This window comes from Tyto alba, unplaced genomic scaffold (assembly GCF_018691265.1).
Source record: "Tyto alba isolate M040663 unplaced genomic scaffold, T.alba_DEE_v4.0 Super-Scaffold_2, whole genome shotgun sequence".
NCBI classification, from domain to species: domain Eukaryota; kingdom Metazoa; phylum Chordata; class Aves; order Strigiformes; family Tytonidae; genus Tyto; species Tyto alba.
Genome location: NW_024881282.1, coordinates 86,157,636 through 86,181,732, shown reverse-complemented (window position 1 = coordinate 86,181,732; position 24,097 = coordinate 86,157,636). Strand labels below are relative to the sequence as shown.

Genomic DNA, 24,097 nt, shown 5'->3' with positions numbered 1-24,097 from the left:
AAGTAGATTGGGTCTAGCCATAATGTGCAACTTCACCATAAGATACAGTCTCCTCCTGTTAAGGCTACATTTGGGAAGTTAAAGCACCTAATTCCAGAAGAAACCACAAAAAGTTAGCACTTACTTTTCTGTACTCGGCATGACGATGCCCAAATTTAGCACAGTGAATCCTCACCCTCAGGTGCCCATCACAGAGCATCCAGTCATACCCATGAGCACAAGGACAACATGCGACCAGCTCTCTGCTGGCTGATCTAATGTTTGTGAAACCCTCTGTCCTGGTTTGGGCTGAAATAGAGTTAATATTCCTTTTCAGGAACTAGAAGAGTGCTGTGTTTTGGATTTAGCTTTGGGTTTGGTACGAGAAGAATGCTGACAGCACACTGATGTTTTCAGCTGCTACCGAGACTTCAAGGACTCTCCGACTCCCCATGTCCTGCCCGTGCGCAAGGGCACAGGGAGGGAGCACGGCCACAGCACCAAACCCAAACTGGCCAATGAAATATTCCATATCATGGAACATCATGCTCACTATAGAGAGGAGGGGTGGTCGGGAAGGAGCTCTCTTGCTTCCGGGATTGCGACTGTGGAATCTTGGTATTTCGGGATCGCTAGCTGGGAACAGGCTGGGTATTGGTCAGCGGGTGGTGAGCAATTACGTTGTGCATTGCCCATTTATATTTTCTATTACTGTCATTGTTCTCATTTTATTATCATTATTAAACTGTTCCTATCTCAACCTGCGAGTCTCCCTTTACCCCTCCAATTCCCTCCCCGCTTCCCAGGTGCTGGGGGGGAAGGGTGGGCGATCAGCTGCAGGGTGGTTGGCTGCTGACCAGGCTCAAACCGCAACACCCTCTCACCTGATGCACTCAAAAAAATTCTGGAGGAAACAAAGGTGTATCCTGGGCTTGAGTGAGTGGTGGGGGTTTTTTTTTGGTAGCAGGGGAGGGGGCTACAGGGGTGGCCCCCTGTGAGAAGCTTCTCGAAGCTCCTCCAGCTCCAAGTCAGCTCTACCTCTGCACCAAGGCCAAGACAATCAGCTGCGCCTCTGCAATAATGTATTTAGGAAGGGACGTGGTGACAAGCAGTCGGACTTGTGAGGAGGAGTTGCGTCAGCTGCGTGATCACCAAGGTCAGTGGAGGAACGGAGGAAGAAAGGAGGGGGGAGGTGTGCCGGAGCAGAGACCCCCCTGTATCCTGTGGTGAGATGGCAGGGTGGCCCCCCCCGCCACCCATGAAGATCTACGGTGGAGCAGACACTGATTTATGGCCTGGGAGGAGCCTCTCATGGATGACCAAGGTGATCGTGCCTGAAGGAGGCCAGGATCCTGTGGGAAGAAGCAGCCCCCATTGTTGTATCTCAGCATTGGGAGGATTGCAGCATGTGGGGGTGTCCCACGCCAGAGCAGCTTAGGAAGGGCTGCAGCCGTGGGAGGGACTCCAGTTGGAGAAAGTTGGTGTCCCACATCAGAGCAGTGAGGGAAACACTGCGGCCTGTGAGAGGGATGCATGTCAGAGAGGGTTTGTGGAGGACTGTCTCCTGTGAGAGGGGGACCATGACGGAACAGGGAGAAGTTCCAGAAGCTCTCCCCACTGAAGATGGAAGAAGTGGCAACACTGACTGCACCCCCCCATTCTCTGCCCCTGTGCTGCTGGGGGAGAAGGTAGAGATATTGGGAGAAGAGCTGAGCCCAGGAAGAAGGGAGGGGTGGGGGGAAGATGTTCTCAAGATGTGGCAGTGCTTTTCACTGTCCTACTCTGTCAAGTGTTGTTGTTAGTGTCTGTAATAAAACTATGTTCTTTTTTTCCCTTCCCCTAACAAGTCTGCCTTTTGACCGTGACCATAATGGGTGATTTGTCCCTCCTGGTCCTATCTCAAATCCCAAGCCTGGCTTATTTTTCCCTTCTCAGCGCTGGGAGGGAAGGGATGAGTGAGAAGCTCTGTGGTGCTCAGTTGCCCTCTGAGCTCAAATCACGACAGGGCGAAAACAAGGGAGAACAAGGGAGATATGCTGTAATTTCTGAATGTTCATTTCCTCTCTTTAGCCACAAAACTCCAACAAATAAAAAGGGTGAGGAAACAGAAAGAACAGAATATGATGCCTTGGGAATGGTTCTCCATTGTTTTTTGCTTAAATTTTGAATAGCTGCTACATATTGTAGAAGAGATACAGAAGAAGAAAAGCTCCAATTTCCCAACCCATCAACCATGGGACACGGTCTAATCCATAAAACCCCAAAAGGCCTTCAAGCTGTACAACCATTCCCAATGCTCCCTTTGCAACATGGCTGTTCCCACCCCTACCCGTGATCAGCTGGAGGACTGTACCAGTGAAGACAACCCACAGGGGTAAAGAAGACCTCACCTGAATCAAAATGCTCCATGTTGCCATTGGCCGGGCTCTGACCCTTCTCTGGGGAGAGATGCTGGGTCTCCTGCATGGTGGCGATGAAAGACGCCCTTGTCTCCATGGTTCAGAGGAAGAGGCCTTGCCTTCCTAATGCATCCTGCAGCAGGAAGTACCTAGAGGACAAGCTAAAAGAAAACAAACAAACAAACAAGAAAAAGCAATGAGTGATTTGTTCTACCTACACCAACCCATTCCCTCAGCCTTTCCTAATGGTTTTCAAGTTATCCCATGCTGATTGTCACCTTCTGACCCTTCTCTCTCCTCCAAGGTGAAGATAGAGTTGGATGAGGAGTCACAATGAAGGACATCACCCCTTAGTGGCAATAACATCAAATCAGCAATAACAACATACAAGATAATGGGGTAATAAATTACATCCACAGTATTCAACACAAAGGATTCACATCTCAAATTTCAGCCCAGGTCCCTGTAACAACAGTGAGGGAAGGACCAGCCCATCAGGTGGTACAACCCATGCCAAAAAATGGCACCCAAGAATGGACAACTCCACCATCCTCCAAGAAGTCCGGTTCTCAGCATCCAACTTTTTGATGGCTGACACTGTGTGAGCTGTATCTCACTCTATAAATATTCAAACTTCTGAAGAGGGATATCTGTGATAACAAAACAGAGTAAACACTGCAGAAGAATGCTTGAGAGAGACTGGAATAACTCTAGAAAATAAAGTTCAGCATGCAAAAGGCAGATGCCTTCATGAAATAGTGTTGGCTGCAACTGTTTTTCATATGAAGGTAGACCTAAGGTAACTGCACCAGTTAGTGCAATGCAGGGTAGCAAATATTAACTCAGGTGTAGACTGGGTTATATTGGCAGAGGACATTATTCTAGAGGGAATGACCATAGTAAATACAAAGTGTAATAAAAACACACATGGATGAAAAATTATATGAGAAAGGGAATACACACTGACTAGATCTTGAATCAGACACCAAACTAAATGAGAACTGTATTTCTAGCTACAGTAAGCCACCAGACAAGCAATACCCAGAGATACACCTTTAAAAGTAGATCAAAAAGAACTCCGAAGTGAGCTTTTCAGTAAAACTCTCTGAGATGGTGATGAATTATGAGGTGTCTAAGGGGGACTGAGAAAGAGAAACCAAGAGCTTGGGTTATGGGCACAGAGGGAACCAGCTATTCACACAAGATATGCTAAAGCAAAGACAGATAGTAGGGAACGTGTGTGTCCAGAATATACAATGTGGATGACTGGTCCTGCTTATTAGTGGATGCCTCCAAGACCTGCATGACAGACAGGACTATGCTGGCAGCACCGATGCCAAATGCTCTGCAAGAATCGTGACTTAAAGTAGGAAAAAAGTTTACTGCCAGAGGCCAGGCAAAGTAGGAGGTAATGAGACTGTAAAAATATTATGGGATTTTTTCAACTTTTACTACTCAGGAGGCATATTCAGGAAGACCAGATATGGTGGTTATAAAATAGAAAGAGGGAGAGTGTTCCGTCATAGATTTTTCATACCCTGTTTTTAAAGATGTTGGAATAAAAACCGAGGAAGAAACGGACATGTGTGGTCAGTTATAGGAGGAACTGAAAAAGATGAGGAGTATGTCAAGTGTAAGTGGAATATCTATTAACCAAACCATGGCGGGACTGTCTGCTGAAGCAATCACAACAGCATCATGGTGACTGCATTTAAACCATGCTAAAATCACTGGTGTTTCACAAAGCAAATTACCAAGGCAGGTGATACAACATCCAACCGAAGGATGTTTGGGCAAAGTTAGATCCCCATCAGCTATTTGTGTTCCCCACCCCAAAGGACCCTTCTAATGAAAGGGAAAAAATATTTTTAAAAAGGGAGACTGTAAACCAATTCAGAGCAATATGCTTATTGGTCTATTTGAAAAGTGCTTAGTATACTTCAAGCACTCCATAAATAATAATGATCACTTCCCCACTGTGATGGACACTACAACACTTCATCTTTATTCTTTGTTGACATGAGACTTGCTAATGAATAAAGTGTATTATATACTATGAGTATTTTGAGTGCAGCTAACCTCAGAACATATGTATCACTCATCCCCAGTGTATATTAAGTTTCAATTAACTACGAAACTAGAAGCAATCAGTCTACTGAAAGTCAAAAAACACTTCTCCTTTCGTAGAGAATACTTCCGTAAATATCGTTAATAATAAATCAGTTAAGTATCAGGATTTTACATCAAGTTTGTTAAACATGAGAGGAGGGGAGGTGTCAGCTGAAAGTAAAGACTGGGTGGATTCAGCTATTCTCATTTTTGTCTAGGACCAGACAATGATGGAAGGTAATCTGGGTCTATTAAAAAAAATTTCAAAGGACAGAGAGAAACAGAGAGATCAATTTAAACACAACAAATCAATCATCTTAAACAGAACTCAAGGGTAATAATATAAATACCAAGAAGAAAGATAAGCCTCTTGGTAGTGTAGTTAAATCTTGTGATGTTCCTATGATGCTTCTAAGACAAAGTTATAAGCTGATAAAAAGCTGAAGGTATCCAATCAGACGACAACAATGTTGGCTGTTTCTTACACAGTTAAGCTCCAAATCTGCCACCAAACTTATGAAAAAGACCCATTCCTATGGGTCAAGGAATTTCCCATCAGAAATTAAAAATGGATGGGAGCCTACAGGAACTTGTCCAAGGTGTCTACAACACAGCTAGGATCCATCCTCAGTGGCCCCATCTGGGACTGGGCTTGAGCCCACTTTAATTAAAAGGGGCCAATGCAGAATCTCTCAGCCGTATTCAGCAATGTCATCAACATTTTTGTTTGTTTAACTCTACTGTAATGTATTTTTTGCTTAAGCTACCCACAACTTACTGTTTTTGAAATGTCATGTCAAGAGCATATATACATCCCAAAACAACTGGATCTGTCAGAGGTTATAGTTTACCTTCTTATTTTGGGAATATCTAGTTTACTTTTTATTGTAGGAGAGCATTTAAGTATTTTCCCAGTAATATGTGACAACAAGACCAAACTTTTATGCAAACATAAGCTTCAAGATAGCTCTGAGCCCTGGTGTTGATATAACTAACTAGCAAAGAAAGCTGACATAGGGTATTAATTTTTCACTTCTTATTAATTGCTGCTAATTAACACTTCAAACACAGTCCCCAGCCATACTGTTAACAGTAGCACGCTGACTGGCCTGCAATCATCAATATTAAACAAGCAGCACACACCGCTGTACTCCGATTTCTCTGAAAAAATGTATGTCTACTGGAAACCAAATTAAGGACCACAAGCCACACTGCCAGCCTCTAAAACAGAGGATGTGAAACAACAGCAAAAGAGGCTCAAGGTGACACTACGCTAGGCAGGAACACAAAGGAAAATATTATTAAATGCATTCGAAAGAGCAGGGACGGGTGAGATTCCCAGGTTTCAGATCCCTTGTTCATTGTTCCTGCACAGTGGTGGTTCAAGCCGATCCAATTCTTCCCGTACACAGCTCCCATTCCCCTGCTATTTAATTCACATCCAGGCTCTTAATTCACAGCTAGAAAAAGCCAGCCAATATAAAAAATAATCTATTTTATTTTCTACTTCCCACGCCTGTCAGTCTCAGCCACACCATTATCTCAAACATGCTGCGTTGTCATCTATATCAATATTGGCTCTTCGTACAAGTGCAGGAGTTAGAATCCTCGCACCATTTTACATTTCTCATCTTCTATCGACTCCACCCTGGCTTTCCTTCCTTTGGAGTAAGACCCTGTAAGGAGAGCTCCCCTACCCACACACACAAATTTAGCACCCTAGGGCTCTTCCTTAGAGTTTTTCCTAAAAAACTTACTTTCTCCCTCCAATGTATGCTTGGTTACTTGGGACTGACATAAAGGCAGGCCACTGGAACAGAGGATGCAAAAACGATCGTACATCGTTGAATCCTTCTGCCTTTATAGTGCATCAGCTGTGTCAACGTACCGCAGAGTCCTGAATGGTAGAAAAGTAGAAATCCCACTGCTCTCCCAATGATCCAGCCCCTGCCTCCACAATTCAGGAACATTCATTGACTTGAGATGTCCCACCTCTCAGTAAGGAGCCACTGGATGAATACAGTAAGCTGCAGTAAGGGCCACCAGCATGACCCCATGTCCTTGGTGAAGAGCCCCTACCAGGGATGTGGCCAGCAGGAGGGTTGGCCCATGGGCAGCTCCAGGGCTCACTGCATTTCCAGAGCTCGACCCTAGGTATGCTGGGGTATAAGGAATCCACATTTCTTTTTCCAGCCAAGTTGGAGGGAAGCTCAACATGGGGTGGCCCCAGCAAACTTTACTGGTGAATGCATCTGCTGATTTCACCCAGTCTGCTCAAAGCCAAGTGCTACCCTGTGCAAATTCACGTAGCCTTTACCATCTTCAAGCCTTTTGGAGGACCACGAGTGAAAAAGTCACTGCAAAGCAATCAAGGAAACCATTTTGAGAAGATGAGACCAGATCTACCTATGTGAACAATTAGGAAACTGTAGCATTTGGTGCTGAGGCTCTCAGGAAACAGGACAGGACTGTGCTGAGTTGTGCCCTGCCTCAACCCAATCTCAGAGCTCACTCTCAGATGGTCACTCCAGTTGTCTCCTCTTCTGTCCTACTTCCAGAACACATCATTTTTTTTATATCCCTGCTAATGTTCCCCCCACCCCAGCCAAATGGCTTTCCATCACGTAAAATGGGGGTGCCTAGGCCTGAGTAGATGGAGCAAAAGCCTAGGTAGGACACAGGTGATACTGGAGCAGGTCCTGACTCCTTTGCTGACTTCACCTTGGGGTTTTCCAGCACGGCAAACCCCCACAAAACAGCACTACAAGAAATGATGCCTGCCAATCTCATCTACCTCAGGTGAGATTTGCCTCACCTAGTCAACCATTTGCAGCTGAGACAAAGCATCTCCAAAGGACAGTTTGTGGGGTCCAAGTCAGACACCCACAATTCAGATGAGATAAACAACCCTTTGGGGCTGCCTGTGCTTGCACAGCACCTACTAAGATTTTAGATGCCCAAACTTGCCAGCAAACTGAAGAACTGAGATGCTCAGATGCCATACAGTTCTGGCCCTGTACGTGGAGCAGAGTGAAGGGCAACTCAGCCCTGTTGGACTAGATCTAGGATGCAAGCGAGTTGGCTGCCACAAGACTGGTCCTGAACCATGCTCTCCCTCCTCACCTGACCCACCAAGGCATCTTCTCACCTACGGGTCACAATACGAGACCAGGCATCACCCAAGAGTCACGGCAAAACATACCAAGTTGATATCCTGCCCACCCTCAAACACTCTTCTCCATGGCATCTCCTTTCCCCTTTGGGATTTTGACCTAGCACTGCGCTCTTGCAGCCCTTCCAGCTGCCTCCATGGCCTGCTAGCCTGGAGACACCCATGTCCCAGCAGATCTCAGCCCCAGTAAACACTAGATCAGTCTTCCCAGTAGCCACACTGCAAAAGACAATACACACAACCTCCGATTCCTACAGATCCCTCTGGTTTTTACAGCTCAAGTCAACAGTTGAATCTAAAAGTTTGGATCTCCATTCCCCGCTTTAAGCAATGAAGATGACCTTCAGTGCTCAGAGACCATCTCAAAGAGCATGCAGACAGTGTAAGCCAATAAACGCAGTCTCCAGCTCCCCAAAAAGCTAGCTCATGGGCAATGCTGCAAATCATCCCATTGCATTTAACGTGAGGATGCACAAGACTAACACTATCGCTGAGAAGAAAGTCTGCTCCTCTAGGCAGAGGTCCCTAAATAAAACCATACTTCAGGCACGATTGCTAGTGGCAGCCTGCCATAATATTTACACCCCCTGAGCATCTGCACAATGCAAATGGAGGCTCATTTGGAAGGGCTATTGAACACATCAAGGAACAGCTTTCACCTCCTAGAGAAAGAGCCTGTCTCCCTTCTCAGACAAAGTACCAGTTGGAAATCTTTTAAGGATCACTTCTTCCAAATTCCTGTCTTTTTTTTTTTTTTTTTTTAATTATTTATTTGAGAACTTCCCTTGCCAAATGTTTTCATTTATATCAAGTGACAATTTCTCTTTCATATTGAACACCCCACAGGATTTTATTAGGGGCACATTACTGCTTTGAACAGCGCTGTGCTGGTTCAGATGTACTCCGGGATGGAAGAAACAAATCCCATCTAATCTGGAGAACAATGAATGTTCATAATATTCAAAGATATAAAAAATAGCTGAATGTGGAAAGAGCGTAATCTGTTTTCCATGTTCTTGGTGGATTGAAAAGGAAGGCTTGGGTTTAAACTGCAGAGGGGACATTTGATTTGGACATGAGAAGAAATGGCTAATAATGAATCTGGTGAAGAAGTGGGATAGACTGTGGGAAGGACACAGAGTCTTGCTTTTTGGAGGGGTTAGGATGCTGATCTGTCCAGAAACAGATCTTGGTAAAGTTAATCCTGTCCTGGGGTAAGAGATGGTCTGTACAAGCCGTGGAGGTTCCTTCCAGCCCTCCTACTCCAGCCACTCAATAAGGGTTATCTTTCTGCTCTCGAAGTCAAGTATCAGTATCATTTGTGCAGCAGCACAGAAAATAAATTACTAAGCCTGGAGGGAACACATGCAAAAATGGGAAACTAGAAGAACCATCAGAGCAGGGACAGTGTAGATTGTTCATCCCAAAGGGAAGAAGGACAGGAACCAAACTTCTCTGAAGACACATGGTAGGAAAAGGATCATGTGAGGTGGTGACAACCCTCCGTAATTCAGCAGGTCCTCGCCCTCCTCTGTTCTTGAACTTGTGCTGAATGCCTCATACATTTTATGCCAACAGAGACAAACCTGTTTCAGAAAGCAATTTTCTCATCCTCCCTACCTGGCATACCCTGGAGTCCAGGATACATGCAGAGATAAATAGCAGTAAGATAAGATAACAGGAAGTAAAATAAACCTAATTAGAGGAACTAACTTGTTTACAGCAAAAAGCCCTGCAGTATTAGGCAAAACAACAAAGAAGAGAAACAGATAACAGGCAGGCACATAGACTTAGGTACGCATCCCACTTAGCTGCCCTATGTGTAAATACAACCGTAGGACCTAGACCTGGACTTAAAGCAGAAACACGTCACAAACTTCACTGAGGACTAGGTCAAACCTGTAAAATTAAAAGCACTTTTTCATTTTATTTCCCTTCTTCCGAGTGAGCAGGATGTTTTATAACCAAGGGCTATAAGGCATCACTGCTATACCTGTACCCCTGCCATCGGCCCTGGACTTCCCGAACCTTCAGCATCCCACAAAGCACACATGGATGGCACAATACCGTCCTCAGCACCCATATCAGCTGGCTGGGGGGCCTCCCCAATTTGGAAGCCAACAGCAGGATCTGGCCCCAAACCACCCCCCAGTGCTGCCACAAAGAGCCAGGCAAGGAGAGCCAGTACCTCTTCCCTGCCCTGTGTTTGCATTACTGATGCTCATTCCATTCAGATGTAAAATCCCCTCCTGTCACAACACTGATATCTTACATCCTCTTTCCACAGATATAAATGTCAGCGTAAGGTGCCAGGCTAGTGAGAGGAAGGTCACCATGTACTAATCTTTCTCATTTCCAGCTGTTTTGTCATCTACTAGGTGGCTGTCACCTTCCCCATGATTCAACAGGCAACTTCCATGATACAGCCCCTCTTTGGTAAAGCATTTCTACTCATACTAAGGAGCCAGCATACACCAACTACTTTAGCAGTATAGCATATTTAAAATTAGGCATCTTCTAAAGCTCTCAGCTGAATCAGGGCCATGAAGAAAACTAAATTAGTATCCCCCCCAATGCCCTTTACAACAGACAAAATAACTTCAAGGGAGAAGCACAGAGGCACCATTAACCATCTGCAATGCCCTGTCTTCTCCTGCCTCTGTGTTTAAAACGGAGCTAAAATGAGGAAGCCTTTTAGATGGGTAACTTGAACACATACAGCTGCTTATCATCCTGAAACATCTCATCTGATGTTTATCATCTCAAAACATCAGCCACGTGGATGAAAAAAAAATAATCAGTCAGATCCCCTGAATGGGACTGATCAGTCAAGCAACAGAAGTCACCCAGCAGGAAACATAAAACACTGTTTTCATGGACTTAATTTAAGGCCCAATTCAGAAGTCCCTCATCAGCCAAAACTCCCATCGCCTGGGGCAATCAGTTCTGCGTTCTACGTTGCAGTGCTTTGCAGCAGTCAGAGCTGTCTTCCAAAAAAAATACGAGATGCAAACCAGAATCCAGGAAACATCTGCCATCTGATTCCAACACTTTTTAGGAAAAATGACATTTTAGGTCTTGGCAGTGTTTGGTTCGTTTAAACAGCACAGCTGATCAGCATTTGGGCTTAGTCCTACACGCGCCTTACATCCCTCTCAGCGCTCTACATTCAGAAGCAGCTTCACTGACTGGCAGGATCTGACAAAAAAAAAAAAAAAAGTTCCATCCCTTGCAGCCATCTCCTGACACTCTTTGGTACAACAGCGGGAAGAGGAGGACCCTTCCCTTCACCAAGGGAATGTGAGGGCAGCCAGTAGACCCTTGCCAAGGCCTATCCAGAACCACACTCCACGAGACATTTTACATCAGAGTCCTGCAAGTCACATTTATGGTGCTCATTCCACCCAGTTTCTCTAAGAAAAGACAAATTGGATTCCATTTCATTCCACAAGTGGCCTCTACGAGATGCCATGGTGAACATGTGAGCTGCTCCAGAACATCCAGGTTTAATGTCCCACCACCCCCCATACGATGGTGCATCATGGAGTCTGGTCTTACACCCGCACCTTGCTCAAAACACCTTCCAAGGAACAGTTATATATTATTTTTCTCTTGTCCTTTCTTTAGAGGGATATTTTTAATGCATCCAGAAAGCTACTGCTTTCCACCCAAAAGTCTCTGCAAGGAATTTACAGGTCCTTAAACTTTAAGGATCCTCAGCCCATAGTCATCTTGCCTGACTTCCTACATTGCAGGGACAAGGATAACATCACCTCCTGGATTTTAGTGGAGGGAATTCATCTTCCTTACCAAGCAAATAAACACAAAAATTTCCAATGATTTATATTCAGACTGGGTCTCAGGACTTTACCCAGGAAAACAGGACTCCCTTGCACAAGCCACCCAGTGATGTGAAGAGTATTAATCATGAAAGCAAGAACCATGAGTGAGATTAAAAATAGCAAGGATTCTGCACAAACCTTTTTTTAAGCCTCACACCTACTCAGAAATATCTCTCGGTCAGCTGTCAAGAACTGATCGGGTGGGGTTTTTTTCTTTCTTTTTATTACTATTTAATTTTAGAGCAAACGCTTCTGATTCATAAAAATGGAGTAACTGTGAACATATTTTCCAAACCAGCCCTCTCAAGAATGCTTTGTTTAGGTCTTGCAAAAGGCCAATCTCAAAATAAACTTTTTCAGGAGTTTTTTTTAAATGTCAGTGAGTCTTTGCTCATATTTCTGTACTCCCCTGTTCTGCAACCCAAACATTTTTAATCACTGCAGGAGTCATACCCAAGACACAGAAAATAAAGAGAAATCTTCTTGCAAAAGACCCATAGAATGGATTTCACTGGTTTCATCAGAGATAACTGTCATTCAAAGATCAACAGTTTCAAATGACGAGTTTTAAACACTTACAAGGTACCACTGGCTATTCTAATTCTTAAAAAAACTGCTCCTGGGGATCAGCACATTACAATGATAGAACAAATTCAGTATTTGCAAATAGCATCACTATTAACAACAGTGACAGCATTTTGTTTTCAGCACTGAGGACCCTGCTGCACCAGCTGATATATTCTTTATGTGTCAATATTCACAGTAATAAAATACCTCCGACACCTCCATCACCTTCAGGTCATCTAAAAAATGGGCCCTATGGTCACCACATTCATTTTCTCTGTTCAGAAACACACCTCTGGCTTCTCTGCTTCAAGTTTTGGCTACTTGTCCCAAGTTTTGGAGCTTTCCACAACTCCTTTACTTTGTCACTTGGACACAGTCAGGGACCAGCCACTTCCAGCCACCACGACCCCCCCTTGAAAATCCCCTCAGCTGCTTTCCATACACCCCCTTACCCCACACTAACATGAGTTTAGCCAGCAAAAAGCCCTTGAAGAAACCAGATGGCACCTTCTCTCCCATGTCCTGTCCTTCAGCACGGTCATGTTGCACCCCCTCGCTGATGTTCTTGTACCAGGCCAGCATCCCCCAAGCTGTGAAAGGCCAAGAACAGGGACCCAAAAAACATATATATATATATATATATATTTCATGGGCCAGCAGCACGCTCAGCACTGCATAAGCCAAGGGTGAGGGAGAAGCATCCCCAGCCTAAAGATTTGATGGTTGTGGTGTTTATTCTATTTCTAGTAACACTACCACAAAGTTTTAATAAATGCTTCATTAAAACATCAACTGTCTGTCCAGCCAGTCATTTATCACTCATAATCACAGCTACATATCTATATACTGTCTTCTACAGATGTTCTTACATCTGTGCGAAACACTCCACCTCTGCAACATCCTTTTAACATCTGTTGAATATTTGTAAATGTTTTCTCAATACATAAATGAAATTATACTGACTTGTTTATAATGCACCTACTGTCCCACTACCCTGTGCACCCCCTTAAATCATTAAAAAGGTATTTCCTTGTTGTTTACAATGTACTAGTCTCTTGACAGCTCTTTGCTGCATCTATTTAAATGGCTTTTAGATTTTCACTTAGTAGCAGATTACACCAAGCCTCCATCTTATCACAGGAGTTATTAGGACCTAATCCTTTATAAGCACTAAAGTTATTAGACTTGTGAGAATATTTTCTTCCCTTCCATAAATAACCTGTTGGAGAGGAAAAAAAAAAAAAAGGGAGGAGAAAAAAGCCACTTGCATCCCTGCTCACCCAGGCAACAGTCCCAACCCCAAAGAGAAAACCTTCCTCATCTGCTCCGCCTTTGCTCCCAGCAAAGGAAATCAAATTCGTTTGTACCTAAAGGCTTCTTAGGAGGAAAAGCAAATTGCACTAAATCTCTGCCACTGCAGGAAGAACGTCCTCAGAGGAGGTTTGCCTGGTGTGACCAGAGCTAACCCTAGTGCAACCTCACTTGCACTGCAGGAGGGGCGTGCGTGGGCTTCATGCAGCAACGGGACCCCTTGTCTTTGAGGGAAACGGTCCCATAAATACAGCCCCGTTGGATGATGGGGGTGTCCCTGGAGCAGCAAAGAGCCAAGGGTGAACAGGGTGGGGAGGGAGGGGGGCAGTGACCCCATCTTGGGTGGGGTGTCTGCTGCCCAGCCTGAAACGGGCAACGCTGGTGCAAAGCAAGGTGTCCCCATCAGAAAGTGCGACTTGCAAGGGAAGAGCCATTTTAGGCTGCTTTTTTCACTTTTAAGCAGATCCCTCCAAGGCAAAGGATAAAAAAAATTAAAAAAAAAAATTAAAAAAAAGTGAAGTGAGGGAAGAAGGGCGAAACCCCGTGTACAGAGGGATCCCCTGTAGCCCCTCCATCCCCACATCCACAGCAAATTGCTTCTCTGCTCATGCACCAGATCTCTCTGCTACAACATTTTCCTCCCCAAGAGCACCAGGGGCACAAACTGAGTTTAAAAGCAGTCCTGTCCAAGGGGTGGCAAACTTGGGGACAGAGAAATACACTGCGGGGGGCGGGGGGGGAGGGATAGCATCCATTCTGCAATTGTTCCTCCCTTCCCACCCCACAGAAACACCCACAGGCTGACACTACTCCACTGCAGCTCTTGGATTTTGCCAGCCAGGTCCACCACTGTTTGACAGCTGCCTTGCAAACTGCTCTGCTGAGAGTTAAAATGCTGTTTTCTGCTATTTTGATAAGAGATCACAATCTTTCCCCCTTCCCCCCGCCCAAGTTTTCTCCTCTGCCCCCCTCCCCACCACCACATCCTGCATTTGCTGGCTCCCTGAGCGGCACAGCTTGGTCCTGGTAGGGGCTGGAAAAAAGGGCAGGGGGAAAGGGGGTGGGAAGCTGGAGCAGAGCCCTTTTGGGAGGGGAAACCTCAACCTGAGTGACAAGGTGTGCAAACAGCATCTCCACCCACTCCTGTAAAATAACATGGGTTTCTGGAGAGCATCTCTAAGGCGCAGGGAAACGGGCAGGCAGATCAGCTCTCCCCCTCTCCAGGATCCTCCCTGGCCCCTCCATCCCCACCCCGCAATGCTGGAGCATCCCATCACCTCCCACGGCTACAAAACACAGATGCTCCCCAGTTAACATCCTGCAACCACAGGGAAACAATCCCAGAGCAGCAGCAACGAAGCATTCCCTGCACGGGAAGAAGGAAGTTTCTCCTGCCTCCGAGGCAACCTCTTCCTCCTCCACTCCCCTGGAAAATACATTTGCAAAAAGGCAGCTGGGAAGGGCACAAACAACTCCCTGAAAACTCCTCGCAAACTCTGCTTGCTTTGCAAAAGCTGCAATTCGCCTCCGTCGTCGTGGGCTTTTTTAGGGTCTCTCTGCAAAAGAGACGCTCGTTGCGGCACGCACTGGTAAAGTCACTTGTTTGGCAGCCCAAATTTCCGTGCGTAGCAATTTCAGAGCGTTTTTGCTAAACAACAGAAGAAAAAAAAAAAAAAAAGAAAAAAAAAAAAACCCATCGCACATCCCCAGTTGACTGTGCCGAGGCGAGGAGGGAAAGCTTGACAGCTCCAACAGGACATCTCATCCCACGACATGTCTACTGTTAATGAAAAATAAATCATCGCTGTGTCTCTCGGCATTTTTTTTTCTTTTCTTTCCTTTTTTTTTTTTTTTTTTTTTTCTTCTTCTCACGGCATGTCTGCAATTTTGGCATTCAAAGGGAAATCGGCCGGGCTCCGAAGTCCGCATGCCCCTTTCTCATGGTCTCCCCCCAGCACACACAAACACCCGATACTTTTCCCACCAGTAAGTCCTGCTGGGGGGTGCTGGGGGGGGGGGGAACCCCGAGGACGGATCCCATCCCCTTCCCTCTGCATTTAATTCACCAGCGCACCTCTCCGAGCAACAAAAGAGAGTTGAACCAAACGTGTGGCACCTGGTTTGTCCTCTTTTCCTCCCCCAAAAATGTTTATTTTCAGTTTTTAAAGACACCTTAACCCGCCATGTTGAACTGACAAGCTTTATAAATATTCATTTACCGCAGTTCGGGAGCGCTACGGGAAAATATGTATAGATCAGGGCTGCACATTTTGGCACAGCCGATTGCTTTCTTTTCTTTTCTTTTCTTCCCCTCCGCCTTTTGCAGCAGCTTTTTTTCCTCCCCTCTCCCCTGCAGATTCAGAAGAAACCCACCCGCACACCCAAAATAACTCTTCCCGAGACGTGCATCACCCTAGTAAATTTGCAAAGAGGTCGCACAAGCCTTTCCCAGGAAAGCACCAAAATGATATTAGTTAAAAAAAAAAAAAAATAATGATAAAATAAAAAAAAGGGGGGGGGGGGGGCGGGAGAAGAGAGAGGGAGAAATGAGAGCATCTAAAACGCGATACGCTGAGGCAAAAAGAAAACCCCTGCATGCCTGGGATTAATTGCACGGGCACTGCAAACCCTGCCCGTGACAACTCCGGCGTGCCCTGCCCACGGCGGGCAGCGTGTCGGGGAGCGGCACCCACGGACCCGAGCGTGGGTCCCGCCGGGGGACCTGCCCGAGCCGCCCCGCCACCCGCTCGCCAACACTTCCCAACAACTCCACCGCGGGTCCATCCCCCTTTGGAAGGGGGGGTAAACAAATTAATTAAAAAAAAAAAAAAATCCACACCCAGCTCCCACCGCTTAAAAAAAAAAATATATATACATATATATATCTCGGAAGGGGAGAAGCGACTCTTCTCCACCCAAGCGGTGCAAAACCTAATAAATAAAATACAGGTTAATGCCAGCCGGGAGGGGTTGGGAGGAGGGCGGTACCTTACCTGGGTAAGTTTGGCTTTGGGGGACTGTTTTTATTTTTTTTTGTCCGCGCCTCGGCGGCGAGACCCCCGCGGTGCGCGGCGCTGCGCGGCGCGGAGCCGACCCGTCCCTCCGCCCGCACTCGCGGCAGACTCATTCCAATATGGCATCCGCGCAGTGCGCATGCCTGCCGCTCTTTTTAGGGCTTTTTTTTTTTTTTTTTTTTTTTTTTTTTTATTTAGCAGCCAACTCCTTCAGTGACCTTTTTCAGCAGTTTCAAAAAAAAAAAAAAAAAAAAGAAAAATCACATACACATCCCAACCACCATCGCCCCGGCTCCGTCGCGCTGCGCGTCCGCGGTGCCTCCGCGCCCCGAGCCGTGTCTCCGCCGGGGAAATGGACTAAATAAACGAGGGGAGGGTTGAAATTCACTCGTGGGATCGATGCCGCGGCTCCGCCGCGCTCCGCGGGGCAGCGCGCAGCGCTAATGCGGTCTCGCCGGCCGCGCGTTAAACGCGATAAAACAGCAGAAAGCGGTTTATACCGCCAGGAAAGTGGGAGCTCTGCCTCCGATCTTCCCCCTCCCCACCGCTCTCCGCAACCTTTTATTTCGGTTTTTTCCCCCTATTTCGTGTCGCCAAGAAACTTCCAGGGAGAGAGATGAGGGAAAGGAGGAAAAACAAAAATCCAAAATCCACCACGGCCCCCCCCTCCAGCCCACCCGGCCCCTCCGCCTCGCCAGGCTCCTGCATTACCTGTTTATCCCCTGTTGCAGAAAATAAATAAAAAAGCAGGCGAAGAAGGCATAAGGCAAGATATAAAATCAACTGGTGCGCACCCCCCGCCCCTCCCGGCGCGCAGGCACACGCACAACTTTCTGTCGTTTGCACGTTTGTTTTTTTTTTTTTTATTTTCTTCTTTTTTTTTTTTTTTTTCTTCCTATTTCTTTATTTAGCGGTTGCAGGGGATTCACAGCAGAATTGCGCTGAACGCCGGTGTGTGCGGCTGTGCTTGTGTGGGGGTGTTTGCACATACAGCCACACTGCGGGATTTTTTCCGATTGTCCTTTTTTTTTTTTTTTTTTTTTTTTTTTTTTTTTTCCCCAAGAAAATCGGTCCCGATGCAGGGCTGGAAAGTCTGGCCAAACACCATTGCCCGTGCACCCCACCCAGACTGTTCCTGCTCCCTGGGGTGCCAGAAAGCTCCCCAGAGGCGGGATGGGGATAAAAGTCCCCTCTGCAGCCGGGGTTTTTCGGGATGCTCCAGGCGCTGGTACCCGGCCGGCTCCGGAGATCCCCTCCCCGGTTTGCTCAGCAGTGGGGCTCTGGGTGTATTTTGCAGGGATTTCGCTCCCTCTCTTGCAGCTCTGCCCAGCGGCTGCATAATACCTCTTGGGGAGGATTTTTGGAGCCCAAATTCCCTTCTCCTTGTGAGCAGGCAGGGGCGGCATCCCTGACAGAGCTGAGGATGCAAGTGGATGATTTTGGAGCATCCTCCGGGATGAGCCCACACGTATTCAACAGGTCTGGAGGAGAGCGGAGGGAAGGGACATCGTTGCTGCAGGGCAGCAACCGGTCCTGGGCTTTGTCCTTTCCACCAGGAATTTCACCCCAAACCACTGGTGTGTCTGTCCCCACACCCGGGCTGACAAATTTGCATCTCTCCCCACGGGCTCGGGTGCAATCGCTGCCTCCACTTGCTTTTCTCTGGTCATTTCTGAGCCCAGGTCTGAAGTTTCCAGGGGGATCTCGTGAGCATCCCCCCTCGCAGGAGCAAAGGGAGTGCTGCAGGGACGGGTGGTCTCACACCTTGGGACACGGCAAGAGCGGTGACACTGATTTTCCACGTGTGGCTCCAGCTCTCCTCTGTCCCACCACAACCACCAGCACCCTTTGCACTGGTTCTTGCTGGGGATTCATCACCAAAACTCCCCATCCCCTACCTCTTCCACTCTCCCCACACCCTTTTCTTTCCTATCAGCCTCTCACAGACCCATCACCACACCCCAGGGGTTTTGTGCAAGCAGGCAAGTGAGGAGTGCAATAGAGATGAAGAAAGGTGTGATTTTTTGCTACATTCGTGGAAAAGATACCAAAGACTGGAGAAAAAAAAAGCAAATATTACAGAGAGTGCATTTCTTCACCACAGTCCACCTTCTTGCCATTTACAGCCCATCACTGAAAGGTCACGGCAATGTGTTTAGCCCCTCCTGTTCCAGCAGAGTTCTTGTAAAACATACAAATCAAGCAGTTCATATTTTTCAGATTTTGAGTTGCATGAGCTTTCAAAACAGCAAGGGAACACTGTCAGAACTTCAAAATAAGACCAAAAACCCAACAGATGCCAGGAAAGCACTGAAGTCCCGTTTCTCCAGATGATCACGGTTGACATTTTCAGCATGGTGACATTTCAGATTTTCAACATACTTTTGAAGGGAAGATGCTCTGCAAACACGATGTCTGTGTTCTCGCTCCTTATAACCTGCTCTAAATTAGGTTACGCTGAGATTCCTCTTGCAGCAGCAGATTTTGATCTAAAGCTGGTGGCAGGTGACACTGCCGTCATCCAGCTTAGGGACACCGTGGCTCTCACAGCATTTCAGATGCTTCTCCATCTCTTTTCCATTAACACCAGCTGCCTTTGTGCTTTGTTTCCATTCACACTTAAGTGTTCTTTGCAGGAGCTTTGGTTCCTCTGACTTCTCTAGAGCTTCTTCTTCCTTCTTGGCCTTGGTTTTCTCTGCCCTGACCTCTTGTATTTTTATTTTTGAGACTAGTTTTCAAGCACTGACAGTGCATTTTGCCCTGTACATAGAGATGTAGAAGAAAGAATTATTGTGATCTAAATTAGCTCTGTGGAAGGTGTCCAAAGAGGTGGATTTAAAAAAAAAAAAAAAAAAAAAATCAAGGCTGAGGAAGAAAATCCCTTCGGAATTTTTTCTAAGTGGCTGCTACAATAAGACTTTCAGATATGAATGAAAAGGTGCAGATTTATACCAGGTCTTATCTGAAGATGACTGTAACAGCTCCTGTTGGCAGCAAAGACTTTGGATCTTGCTCATAGCTGAGAATACAAATTGGTTTAGTGGTCATGAGCTGCAGTAATAGCTGAGAGATTTCATTTTAATACTACCTTTTAGAGCATCACTGGGAAAAATGAAAGAGCTTTGAGAAATATTGAATTGTCCCAGCATAGTATCCCAACATATAAAATGGATTTAATCACTGGTGAAGAAACCACACTGAGGTTAGCTCCAGTTTTAGTCTCAATAACAGGGTGTTCACAGGGATGTATCTTCAACTGACCAAAAGCAGCTTGGCTCCATTAATTTCACTGCTATCCGTGCTGTTTAATGCCACATCTGTTGGCAGCTATGCGACACCCAAACTTGTATTTCAAGTTGGGAATAGAAGTTTCACATCTGAAATTTTTTGTTGCTGGTGTCAACAAAAACCCTTTTATGTAAATAGCACTGACCAAAAAATAAAAAGAGATTTACCTGAGCACCAAGTACCCAAGTTGTGTTGATCGTCCGTCTGCCCTTGCCTCTGATGATGACGCCTAAAAGATATCTTCATCACATACACAAAGGATATAACTGTTCACACACCAAGTTTTTCATAGCTGAAGAAGAGAAACATATCCAACCCAGTGAAATACAGACAGTCCCATTACTTTAGATCAGATATCAGCAGTTTCTGGTCTTCAGGATAGATTATCAATTCACAAAATCTCTTCCATTTTCCAGGCTGTCATTTTCAGCAGGTTCAGCTTTATGGAGGGGAGGTGGAGATGTAAAAAGATCCCCTGCACAAAGAGACACAAGCATGTACACACATGCAAATGTTATGGCATTAACACTCAAAATTTCTCTTTTTTCTCCTGGCTCAGGAAGATAAATGGCCTGGGGGACATTATAGGATTTATAGATGGATGTGCATTTGGGTATCCATTTCTGGCCTCAATTTAGCCAGGTGCCTGAAGGACTCAGAGTACTCCACGAGCTTAACATGGTGCTGAGATGAGGTCTGTGTTTGCACACAGTGTCAAGACACGTTCATAAGCCTGAGTAAATGGCATTAGCCTCGCAGGTAGCTCAAATGGTAGGATCTGAGCCAACCTTTTTATAGGTAAAATGGCAACGCTGAGGCTCTGGAGATTCATCTGTGATAAACACTTTCAGATTGGGCAGAAGTTTTTAGGCAGCAGCCAGGTTTATACCCAGAGGAGCTCCACCTTGGGGAGATACTTGTCTGCTTTAGGGCACTGCACTGCAAGAAGGGGTAAGGCTGTGCAGCTGACACTGGTGAATTATTTGGGGATGGTTAGAGGTATCTAAGCTGAGTGAGCTGAAGCAGGGAGACTGTCTAACAGGAGGTTGGTGTCAGAGAGAAGACCCGTAGGACATCATCTGGGGCCATCTCCATTGCCAAGTGCAGCACTTACTACTTCTTCCTCTGCCATAGGCATCTCCTTTCTGTGGGACTGCTCCTGGGTTCATAGTGAAGCTACTCTACATTTTCTCCCCTCCACGCAGTGAACCATGGCCTTCAGCTTCTAAGTCTTACAGTATTCAACCCAGCTTATACTTAAACTTTACAAGAGGAAAAAAAAAAACCACAAGGCCCTTATTTCATGCCAGCTGAGGCTGGCGTTGTGTCTCAGGGCCAGGGCTATCACTTACTTACACCTTTGTCTTCTTTTTATTCATCAGCCTTAATTCAGAGAGAAGTTGGTCCCAGGAAGCTGGCACTGGGATGTTGAAATACTAGTTTCACAGTGCCATCTCCTGGAGAGGAATATCACATTTAGGCTGCGTTTTGCAGATACATTTTTTTCGTCCAATTTTTACCATTGAGTGCCGAGCGCTTTGAAGGCAGGTGTTTAAGGCATGATCTAAAGAAGAGATTAGCATAAGTGAAGTTAATCTAAAATTTAAACTCCCTCCTTACGCTTCATAGTAAAAGTCCTGCTTCTCAAATGCTGTGAACAGCAATAAGATTACTGACTTGGGATTCATAAAACATTCTCCAGGTTATAGTCTCACACAGCTCTGCACCTCTTTCTTGGCAGCACCAGCCCTGCGTGCCATGGTTGCAGAGGTAAAAAGCTGGTCCCTTGCTGTCCCCCTTCTCCTGCAGCAGCCCAAGGTATCATCACCTCTCAAATGGGAGCTCTCAGGGCCAGGTATCTCCCCAGCCACCAGAAGCAGCTGCCTCACAAACCCCTGCCCAGGACACACACAGTACATGGAGACCCACACATCAAGCCCACAGCAGTCTTCATTGCAGCTTACTTACCCGACTCTATTTTTATTGCCTGTTGATTAGAAATTGCTGTGTAGGGGTTGTGACTGTTCAGTAGAGGGGCAATTACTGGCTTTAATATTAACTGGAAAATCTGAGCCAGTGCATCATGTCTGCAGCTCAAGAATGCCTAGAAAGTGTAGTCTCAGTGCTAAACAATAGCTCTTCCACCTTAGGAGTAAAATGGAAAAGAAGCACATGTTATATCCAATAAATCACAGCGCTGAGGTTCAATACGGAGGCTCATAGCTATGAGTCTTATTGATCATGCCTGCACTACAGAAGAGATCCACTCCCATATCAAGAACTTACTCATTTCTACCATTTATTATCAGCTTCCTTATTTATTTTGAGGATTTACAGGCTTTTTCTCATCAGGAAAACACCTCATGGTTTGTCTAACCTCTACGAGCTGCTGTTAGGAAGGGAGGCTGGGGAAACTGAGTCAGGAGGAGCTGAGCTCTTTCACACAGCTGTGCAGTCCCAGGGAAGGGCTGCAGTAATGGAAATGGATGTAGACCTCAGATACAGGGCAGAACAGCACTTTGGTTCCAGCTTTCGCTTAGCAGGGGTATTTCTGCCCAACCCGGTGATGCTAATCAAGTCATTTCTCCATTTCCCTTCCCTTTAAGACAGGGGTCTCCAAAATGGCAGAACAAGACCAAAACCTCTGGCTGACAAGGATGACCAGGAGCTCACATCTTAATTGTGCCTCACATCTGCATTTCTCGTCATTGCTGCAGCACCCCAGTGCAGGCTCAGAGCAGTTGCTGCACGTCAAGTGAATTCTACACCATAGTATGGAAAATATTGAGTTGTTCTGGCTCTCCATGTGCCCTGCTTGAACAGCGTACTCAAAAGCCAGCCCAGGCACTTCCACAGTTTTTGTGCTGATTCAGATTTATGAGCTGGTCAGTTATGGGCAGAAATGCCCCGGCACATTCCCACAGCAGCCCAGAAGTCCATCGGCAACATGCTTTGTGCTCAAGTTTCTCTGGCAAACATCTCCCCTTGCAACAAAAACTGATATTGCAATTACACACTTGACCTTCTCCTCCCTCCTTCCAGCTCCAGTTCACCACAATCCCCAAAAGTGAATTTTTTTATTTACAAAGCAAAGATGAATATGATGCATTTGGAAGCATCTCTGAAGCTGACTGTGAAATGGGCTTGAGGATGGCTTTTACTCTTTTAATGGCTCTTTCTGTATTAAGAAGGAAGATTAAGAATGAAATGCCCCTAATTGCACATAAAGGCCCCGGCTTCCACAACAGTGTAAATGTACATTGTATTCAGTTTAATCTCCATCTGCCCCTAAGAGTATAATTGATTTTTTATTTTAATTTGAAGAAGCTGACACTTCTATTTCTTCACTGCTAGGTTGCTAAGCACATTTAATAAGAATATGTATGAGTGGAGAAGTCTACAATATGCCATTAAAGGTAATAGGTAACATATTTAAGGTCATAATGAGCTCAACACTAAGTATCTCAGTCCAGGGATCGGGAGGGAAAGTGTATAAATACTTTCCTTACTAGGACTCTGTTGAGCAATATATGGCTGTGGGTTAATAAATAAAGAAGGAAACTGATTTTTTTTTTCATGAAGTGGAGTTTCTGATCTCATTTCGGACTATGCCCCTTTGGTAGTTCATGTCCCGCCTACAGGTGACCATGGTTTTACTCTAGACTGGCTGACCTCTGACAAGTGACAGCCTCTGTATCTCAGTTTCCCCATCTCTAAAATGGAGAGAGGAATAATGCCTCAGCTTTATAAAATGCTTGAAGAATTCGCTGCTGAAAAATACAATACCAGTAACCTGTAGATTATAATTATTGAAACCCAGTAAGCCTTTTACTCCAAAGCAAATCCTGTGGCCCCTCTCCTGTTACATCCCTCCTCTACTCTCCAGAGATGCAGCTATGCAGGATACACTCCCTCCTGAGATAATGCAAAATCTCTGAAATATACCTAAAACCACATCTTTTTTAAAAACATCATGTGCTCATAGGTCTTACTTGCACCTCTGATAACCCACAAGCCTTAAAAATACAGTTTCTTGAAAAGGAAGATTTTAAAAACTAATATTCCTGGCCAACTTGCATGCACAGATAATCCTTAGCAGCAGCACAGTGATTTCTGCTCTCCTGCTTTTCCTCTTCCTCAAGCCTCAGCGAAGGCTTGCTGCTGGGCAGCTCATTGAGGTATGCAGGGCTGGGGAGGTCAGTGAGGATGAGGAAGGGTAGCAGTTATGACAAACTACATCAGCTTTCAACCTCTACAGATGGATATTTATTTTTTTTTTTAACAGGAAATAAAGTACATCCCTGTCAAATGAGATGTTTTCTCATTCTCCTGTCAAGCTAGAGGACACACAGCAGAACGGGCAGTAGCCAGTACAGGTCCCTACACACATCAGTCTGGGACTTCACTTTCACCGTG

At 45.7% G+C, this 24,097-nt stretch overlaps 1 protein-coding gene across 1 annotated transcript in view; it reads right to left on the bottom strand.

Moving 5' to 3' along the window:
* The window catches only part of SFMBT2 (Scm like with four mbt domains 2), a 124,842-nt gene extending 108,347 nt beyond the window's left edge, over nt 1-16,495 (bottom strand). Inside the window, exons 1-2 of the mRNA XM_042793019.1 lie at nt 16,373-16,495; nt 2,370-2,539 (exon numbers count right to left, since the gene is read on the bottom strand). Of these exons, the coding sequence (XP_042648953.1) occupies nt 2,370-2,475 (106 nt within the window). The 5' untranslated portion in view covers nt 2,476-2,539; nt 16,373-16,495. The remainder of the gene's footprint in view (nt 1-2,369; nt 2,540-16,372) is intronic.
* Nucleotides 16,496-24,097: the final 7,602 nt, after the last annotated feature.